Source organism: Cynara cardunculus (assembly GCF_001531365.2).
Source record: "Cynara cardunculus var. scolymus isolate 2C chromosome LG 10, CcrdV1, whole genome shotgun sequence".
Classification (NCBI taxonomy): Eukaryota; Viridiplantae; Streptophyta; class Magnoliopsida; order Asterales; family Asteraceae; genus Cynara; species Cynara cardunculus.
Window position 1 is genome coordinate 25,113,256 of NC_037537.1, and position 9,500 is coordinate 25,122,755.

The window sequence follows — 9,500 nt, forward strand, 5'->3', positions numbered from 1 at the left end:
AATTCGTTGATAAGCTAATTGTTAGCTGAAAGTCTAATCGTTGGATTATAAACTGAATGACAATGTAAAATGACCTAAAAGTACATGCAAAAAAATTAATTTGAAAAACGATATGACAATAGGTTTTATGTTCTAATTTGTTAAGTTGATAATGATATGACAATAGAAAATATAAAGAGTAGGTTTTTATTTAGTCAGTCCATTGGAGATGGTATACAGTAGAGATAATGCTATATGCACCTCTATATGTCAAAATCAAGTCAAGTCATGTATTGAGAATGTAAAAAAGTAAGTTCTAATGTTGATGTGTGAGGAGGAAATTTGCAGATAGATGTGCATATATCAATATACAGAGGTGCATTTAGCCCACTCTTACAGTACAGCAAGGGGTACATTTAGCCCACCCCTTACATCCATCTATATTGCTACATATGCTCATACCTACCAATTTTCTCCTCACACAAATCAATATCAATACCTAGTTTTACATTTCTAAAGCATGATTTGACATGATTCTAACACAACTGACACAAAAAAAAGGATGTATGTAACATCACCATCAGGTAAAGTCTAAAAGGGTGCACTAGAAGCAACCCCATAAAAGCAATTGAGGACCCCAAAACATGATGGGGTTAAAATTTGACAGCAACCCATCATAATTCTGGATGGTGTCAACTCATTGATTTATAAATCTTGCTTAAGATCCAAAACATGATTGATTGCACCCTAAATAAATATAGTACAACACAATAATTATCACACATATAAAAATCAAACAGCCCAATCAATTACCAATAAAATAAAACCAAACAGATAAGATAGAATAATAATGAAAATCCCAAAACCAAATTACTTCATTAATCATATTGAACCAGAGACTATGTATACAGAACTAGAATCCAAATTTTCAAACCAAAAATTCATCTTTAGAAATTACTAGAATTTATAGAATATAAACAAGAACAAGAATATGATGATGATATGAAAAAGAAACCTATAAATTGTTTCAAGAATACTTCTTTTCTACCTAGTATTTGTATCTGTGTATAAATTTTATGATGAATTTCTTATAAACTATTAAAGAAACAGTAAATATGTATTGGGGTATAAGCATGGTCTAACAATGTGTACTATGAAGATGAGAGGTTGCTGCTGGTGTGAAAACTATGGTGTGGTTTCCGGTGATCCTGAAAGCTGGTCTTCAATGTGAATCCTTAGTTATCTGACCTGTGACACAAGGTCATTAGATTAATCGACACGAAAAGTAAGAGTTTCTATTGACATTTTTAATCCACAATTAATACAAGGGTTAGTGGAATATGACCCATCTAGTTTGGCCCCCTTAAAAAGTGTATACCGAATAGACCTCATTAACATTGCAATTTGCAAACCTAATCTAGTGGGCCCAAGGTAGATGCTGGATCATATTAAGACCAACAGCAGTCTCATCCAACTCCATGTCTGATTAATGTAGCATTTAGAATTATAAGGGCCTCACGAATCTCATTTTCTAGCTTCAGGGATTTACAAATAGTATAAGAGCCACTACGAAGTCTTGACGAGGATGTCAAGTGAGGGAGTTTGCAACAACCCGTCTCACATGGATAGAAATTAGATTTGTGAGCTCCATATAAGCTCAAAATTGTGGGCTACCAATAACTTTCACCATGATGTTTAAGTTAGTTCAGAGGTTATCAGATTAGCATGCTACTTTGGGTTTCGGAGCGTTAAAGTTTAGATCAATTAGATGTTAATTTGCTGTGGTTCATCATATTTTAGACCACCAGCCATGCTAATTTTGACTTGTATAGCTGGTTTTACCGCTCAGGAAGATGACTTACTGATTTGCTTTTGGCTGGGCCGTGGGATTGGCGTTGGTGGTGGGGTGGTGGGGTGTGGGGGGGAATCATATCAACCAAGTCTAAATTGACACAGTTGATATGAAAAAGTTGTCAACTTATATTAGATTACCTGTCAACCTTATCCTCTTTAGGAGAAGCTGACACTAAGAACACTTGTAAAGTTAGAAACGTTATCTTTCATGTTGAAATCCACTTTCAAGGATCATTATGGATGCAACTAGCAATCAATCAGATGTTATCTGGTGCCTTAAACTTATAATCTTTCAAAGATCTCAAAAAAATTCCCATCAAAAATATCATCAAGTGTCGTTCAACTTGTAAGAAAAAACAAGCCAAAATGTTATCAAGTTGGATTATTTAACATTTTGATGTGATACCCAACTTGGACTAAAAGATAGCATACTATTAGTCTATTACTATATAATAACCTTGAATTAGAAAAGAAAAAGAGAAAAGAGACATCAAGATATGGCTCACCAAATGCTGAAGCAGCAAAATACCTTTCTCATATTATATATATATATATATATATGTGTGTGTGTGTGTGTGTGTATTAAAAGTGACAGTGAGGATACAGTGTGGACATGAAAAGCGTACACCCAAAGGCAACAACGGTGAGCTTTCAATTTTTAATTGCTGAAAATGGATTAGAGAAGAGTGACTTTTTTGTATTTGATTGAACAGAATTTGGACTTTTGTATACTATAAGATAAGAGGAATTTTGTTTGCAGTAAGATTCTATATTCCATGATTGTTGGTGGAGATAAGATGGGATGGAGACTAGTGTCCTTTGGCCATACCTTCAATGTTTGATAATGTAGTATTCACATATGAAGATAGACCCAACCCTGTTGCTGTATTCACACACTTGACATATTTACCATGCTTATTTTTCCAAACATATTATATATACAAGGTGGACCCACATACGTTCGGGTGTGCTATATGTCATTGTTTGTAAGAATATGACTTTATGCAGTAATTCTTGAATAATTCTTTGATAGAACCCATATGTTGAACATAAAAAGTTAATTATATAACTTCTAATAGACACTTTGGAAATCCTGAGCCCACAAAATTTGGGTGGTTGATGGGATCCTACCAATATTGTCCTATATAGATTGATGTGTTGGCTTTTGTTATTGGATGAATGTAAGCATATTTTGTCAAATTATAATCTTATGATTCCTTGAATATGTTTCTTATTATGATCATTATGAACTCAACTAGTCGGTAGGTTATCATGGGTAGGTGCAAAATAAGTATGACAGGATTAAGGTTCAAAATTTTACCTCTAAGGACCATCTTCTTCAGGGACTTTGAGCTCCTTATGTAAAAATGTCACCAAAATTTAAGTTAACTATTCATCTGTCTTTAGCAAAGAGTAGGGATCCAAGAAGCAAAATGAGAAAGCTGAAGATAGACAAGGCCTGCAAATACATAATTCATGACACAAATTCAGCTAAAACCAATTTAAAAACTTGAAATTTTGCTATATTTCATTAACATATACGAACTGTAGTTAATATAACATGAAGGCATATGTGTTCTTACGTTTTTCTTTGAAGATGAATAGTCCATTCTAGGAAGAACATAACTTTGTACACCAAGGCTATAGACCAGAGTACCATCAGGATAATACAATCCAAAGTTCCTTTCTGATGTTGGACCGGACTTCTGATTCTCATTGAAAAGAGCAAAAAGATAGATGTCAATAGGCTGTGAAGGGTGTGCTGGGGTACCTTGCTCTTGTTGCATCCTCTGCATCAAATTTCGATTATATATTCCAGCATTCTGTACTGTTGCCCCAGGCTCATCCTCATCCCCCTTAGAAGGCCAGCCAGTCTCGGAGATTTTTACTTCTACATCAGTATGACCCAATGCTTTTATAGCTGAATAAACAGCATCAATTTGTGCATACAACATGTTATCATACTTTAGATTCGTATTGGGATCTACTGCCCCAGAATTTGGTTCAAAAAGCACGTATTCCAGTTGGACGTTATTTGGGTCACTCTTATATGCAAAATAGGGGTAAGCGTTAATGAAAAAGGGGGAGTCAACCTGCGCATGAAAGTTAAGAATGGGTTGTATGTATTGAACCATATCTTCTTTAAAAGCCCCTCGAGAAGGTGGGAAAGAAGTTGCTAAGATTTGAAGGGAATGAGCCGTGGTCACATAAACTTGCTTGCTTAGTCCAAGATCAACTAAAGCTCCATAGATAGCTTTCATAGCCGGGAGGAGGTATGTTGCTGCTAATTGATCTTGTCCTCCTAAGACTTCGTTTCCCACAGTAATGCATGTGATCTTAGTTTGCGAAATATAAGGTTGTACGTTTTGTTGAACCCATGTTTGAGCTTGTTGAGGATCTCTCACTTTCTGAAGTAAATCATTCCCTACAGCAATGATGAATTCAACATTGGTTCCTGCAAATGCTCCTAACACTGTGGGATCGGCATCATAAACCTTTACTCTACTAATGTTCAAAGATTTGAGGAGGACCGATACATGAGATGGAGATGGGAGATTGTTGGCTATCCGTCCGTAGTTGACCCCAACTCCAATGCTGAAGATGCCAACAAATGATTCTGAAAAAACATATAATTCAATAAAATCCGAATTAATATAAATAATTCAAACTCAAGATTGTGAAAATATAAATCCGCGAAATGGCAAAAGTTGTCATTTAGAAAAAAACTCAAATGCAGAAGCAGAATGAAAATTAATCTCACACTTAACAACCCTTTGTAAATGCCATTTAGGGATTAAAAAAAATCCCTATTTCTCTAATCTGGATTCATTTACAATTCATAACCAACAACGTAAATCCCATTCAGAAATCTGAAACTATTACACTAACCTAGTTTGACATCCAGTCTATTTAATGATGATCCAGCATCAATGTATTCAAACAGAATTGTTTGCCAATATCATGCACTAAGAAGAAGAAATCTAACAATCAAACAAATGCAAATATCTAACTACGGCACGTATCAAGAAATCGTAATCAATTACACGGTGAACAGTGAGAAAATCACAAAGAAATCACCAGAAAACTAATAAATTCCACATTTGATCAAAAGCCGATCACAAACCCCCAAATATTTAGAAGTTACATTGAAAAAAATAGAAACTATAACGAAAGGAAAAAAAAAAGTTATCTATAAAGTGAGGAGCACATTTTTACACATATTTTTTCAGTGATGAATGATGATCCAGCACCAATGTATTCAAACAAAATTTATACTTGAATGCCAACATTATACACTAAAATTCAAGAAAAGTATTCACATCACAAGACCAGATAGCAAAACATATTCCACATTTAATCGAAATCCGATAACAAACACTCCCGAATTTCAAATTTTATTGAAATTCAGTAACGAGTAAAGGAGGATTTAAAGAGTTACCTGATATAGTGAGCAGCAAAAGAAGTGTACGGAAGATAGCGGCCATTGAAATTGAAACCGTGAGATATTTGCCGCTTCTCCGCCGTGCTCCTCCGCCGGGAAACCCTGTTTGAGTCCTAAAATGAAAGCCGAAACAGGGGTTTGAAGATGAATGTTTGCATGTGTGTTTATTAAAAGGATGATGAGGTCAGTAAAAACGATGCCTTTGGCTTTTTAATAAACTAGTAATCAGGTGAGAACAAACCGCGTGAATTATTTTACAATCAACCTATGAAAAAATGACACGTGTCTTAGACCGTCTTTTATCAAAGCTGCCGCCTGCTAATACAGTCTTCCCTAGGTATACCGTATACCAACTTAAATATTTCCGAAAATACCCCTTTTCAAAAACATTTTGATTTTCTCTTTGTATTTAAAAATAAATAAAAGTTGAAATTTATATGATTTATATAAAAATGAAAACATGTTGATTAATTAAATAAAAAAGATATGATGGTTTGTATTTGTAATTATTCAAACTCTAACAATCAATCTGATGATAATGTGGGCTAGTGATGGCCAAATAGGTCTGGCTCGACCCGGGACCGGCAAATGATCGATTATGGGACCGAAAATCGGGATCGGTTTGGATTTTTGATAGTTTCGTGGGATTAGGACCGGCTATGGACCGGTCCGACCTGGTCCGAAAATTCAAATAATTTTATAAATAAATATATTTTTAAATAATTTTATAATGTATTTTTAAATAATGTTATAATGTATTTTTATAAGACAATATAATTTTAATTATATTAAAACATATTTTTAAAGTGTATTCGAGTGACCCAGTTGTAAATTTTATAATGTATTAAAAATATAATTTTTAATGTCGGGACCGGGACCGACGCCCGTAACCGGTTATGTAGTACCTTGACCGTCCCTACCATTTTCGACCGGGACCGGTTATGGCCGGTTATGAGAAAGTTTGGGACCGAGACCGGTTATGGCCGGTTATGAAGTACCTTGACCGATCATACCATTTACATGAATCTATACTATATTATAAAGCATTTGACAAAAACTCTTAAAAACCATTTTTTATGCAAGAAGTACTGTATATTGATACATATTACTTAAAATTCAAGATTATAAGTAAATTATGCATAAGTACAACTTATTAAAGCTTCATGTTTGAATTCGTGTAACTAACTGTGGATAAACATAATTAAATAGAGGATGAACATCTCATTTTAAAATATAAAAAATCTAAAATATAATTAAGATAATTATCAAAATCTAACAAAATACTTAATTATTATATTTATAAGAAAATTATATTATTAAACCAAATATAAATTACTTCGTCATTAAACCTAAATTAAATTATAATAAAAAAAATTGAATTAAAAAATTACACACAAATAGGAATTTTAAATAGGTAATTTGATAATAGTATCGATATATTTTTGTCAAAATTTTATGATATTTTAAATTTATATTTTATTCAAAAATAAAAACATCATCGTTTTTTCAAAATCACATAAGACCATATTATAACATCGACTGAGACAAAGAATAAAATAAAATATTAAAATCAAGATGTATCTCGCTGTATTGCACGAATACCATTCTAGTATTCAAAAAATATATCTACTTTGATCTCATCTTGATACCTAAATTTATAACATCATATTTGACATAATAAAAAATAAATTTGTGAGTGAAATGAAAATCTTGAAATAAATAAAGTAATTTGTATAATTATAAGAATGATCCACTAATAATATCCAATCATGGTTTTAATATTTAAATGAGAATGAATTTAATTAGTTGGCATTTGGTGACATAGACAATAATTACAAAAATAATTATTAATTATTTTTTTAAAATTTAAAAAAAAAATGTATTATAAAAAAGATAAAAAATAAATAATGTGTGCAAGTATTTCTTAAGTTTTAAGTATTAGTGTGATATAAACATGATGGAATCAAAAATCATGAATCTGATCATTCAATATAAAACTTTTTAACATTATCTGAATTTTCTCAAAGGTGACCGTTCTTTGAAGCTTCTTGTACTATTAATTATTTAAAGTTTCGTAAAAAGAAATCTTCAATCCGAAGTTATCATGATCACTTTAAATTCTTTTAAGAATTGTGTGGATATTTATGGACATTCAGTTAAAATAGTTATTATTTTATATATAGGGACAGATTTTTTTGTTATTTCAATTTTTAGTGTTAACCTAATGAACCAATAGGATTCAGTGTTTGTGGTAGGTTTCAATAAGATACTGATTAAAAGATGGAGGACATAAGGGTAAATTATACATATACGTAAGTTACATTTTGTATTAATTAATGAGTGGTTGCTACTTAATAGTTTGCTTGATTGTTGGGATTATGATTGATTATTCAAATTACGCATGTATTATCATTAAATGAAATTAATCTTGATCAAATTATTAATCCGAGTGAACAAATCACAAGCAAACATTTTTTTAAATGTGAATATTAATATATACAATGGGTAAATTGTTAATCCGAGTGAAAAAATCACAAGTAAATATTTTTGAAGTGTATTATTAATTTCGTTTCTGGTGATATGAACGATATGGAGGAAAATATCGTGAAATCACTGGTAAACATATTTCTGTAGGTATACAATGTTCATTATATGTTAATATATGAAAAAATGGAACATCCAAGTGAACTTTTGTGAATATATATATATATATATATATATATATATATATATATATTTACACAAGTTTTTCATGCAAATGGGGATCCTTACATAAAGATTTTTTTTTAATTTAAAAATCGAGTTTATGCAGTTGTCTTATGCGTTTACATAAACTCGATAAACTCGGACTAAAATGAAGTTTTGACTCTAAAATTGGATAAAAAGTGAATTTGGTTAGAAAGATGGTTATTTTGATCAATTTTCCGAATATTTAAGGTCATGGATCAACTTGTATGTTGGATTATGGACTTAAATTTTTACTGAATTTATTTAAGAAAACTAGAAGGGTACTCACGCGATGCAACGAGATAAATCTCGATTCTAATGTTTTAGTTTTTTATTATTTGTCTCTATCGATATAATACGATTTTATATAGTTTTGAGAAGGGCAAATTGCATGAAAAAGTAACGTACTTTAACTTGATTCCTATTTTGGGTAACGTACTTTCAAAACTTTCATTTTGGTACCTATTGATAGAGCAAATTGCATGAAAAAGTAACGTACTTTAACTTGATTCCTATTTTGGGTAACGTACTTTCAAAACTTTCATTTTGGTACCTAAGATGTAAAGTTTTAAACATTTAAGTATCCGGATAACTGGTTGAAATATTAACCGAGTATCATGTTGATGTGCCGAGTGATGTGGTATCCAACTCGGTATTATTTGCTGACGTGGTCAGTGACGTGGATTTTTTTTAATCTAAAAGTAGTATTTTTTTTAATCTAAAATTAGTCTTCAACTGGTTACCCGGGTACTTAAATGTTTAAAACTTTACATGTTAGGTACCAAAATAGAAGTTTTGAAAGCACGTTACCCAAAATATGAATCAAGTTAAAGTACGTTACTTTTTCATACAATTTGCCTTTTTGAGAAAACAATAATGTTTTTATTTTTGAATGGAATATAATTTTGAAGATAGCATAAAGATTTGAAAATAATAATTCGATATTAGTATCAAATTAACTATTTAATAGTTCTCGTTTTTTGATGTAAATTTTTTAATTCAATTTTTTATTATAATTTAATTTAGATTTAATAACAAAATAAGTTATTTTTGGTTTAACAATATAATTTTTTATAAAGATAATAATTAAACATTTTATTAGAACTCAATAACCATCTTAATTACATTTGAGATTTTATATATTTAAAATGAATGTTTATCATGTCTTTGACACGAATTTAAAAATAGAGCATTAATAAGTTATACTTACGCAAAATTACTTGTAATCTTGAATTTTAATTAACATGCATAACCGGTCCCGGTTCCGATCAAGACAAAAACGTTCCATAACCGGTCCCGGTTCTGGTGAAATCCTCCATAACCGGTCAAGCTTACCAGTAACCGGTTAAGCCGTCCGGTCCCGGTTCTGGTCCCATAACCGGTTACGGCCGGTCCTTTGCAAAAAAAAAATTCTTTTAATTTTTGGTAATTAATAAATTTATACACACACACACACACACACACACACACACATATATATATATATATATATATATAA

At 31.3% G+C, this 9,500-nt stretch overlaps 1 protein-coding gene across 1 annotated transcript; it reads right to left on the reverse strand.

The window, feature by feature from the left end:
• Window positions 1–827: 827 nt before the first annotated feature.
• On the reverse strand, window positions 828–5,445 carry LOC112519215 (glucan endo-1,3-beta-glucosidase 14-like). The gene is made up of 4 exons (XM_025127213.1): window positions 5,273–5,445; window positions 3,417–4,450; window positions 3,155–3,292; window positions 828–1,227 (listed from the first exon to the last, which is right to left on the reverse strand). Exons 1-3 carry the CDS (start codon window positions 5,316–5,318, stop codon window positions 3,227–3,229), a joined length of 1,146 nt encoding a protein of 381 aa, XP_024982981.1. The 5' UTR covers window positions 5,319–5,445; the 3' UTR covers window positions 828–1,227; window positions 3,155–3,226.
• Between the last annotated feature and the right edge of the window lie 4,055 nt (window positions 5,446–9,500).

Bases quoted from the DNA above. Each gene is read 5' to 3' on its own strand.
- LOC112519215 (XM_025127213.1), bottom strand. From the start codon at position 5,318: ATGGCCGCTATCTTCCGTACACTTCTTTTGCTGCTCACTATATCAG. The intron at 4,451-5,272 runs GTAACTCTTTAA...ATGTTTTTTCAG, and splicing joins TTTGCTGCTCACTATATCAG to AATCATTTGTTGGCATCTTC. The intron at 3,293-3,416 runs GTAAGAACACAT...ATGTATTTGCAG, and splicing joins ATTCATCTTCAAAGAAAAAC to GCCTTGTCTATCTTCAGCTT.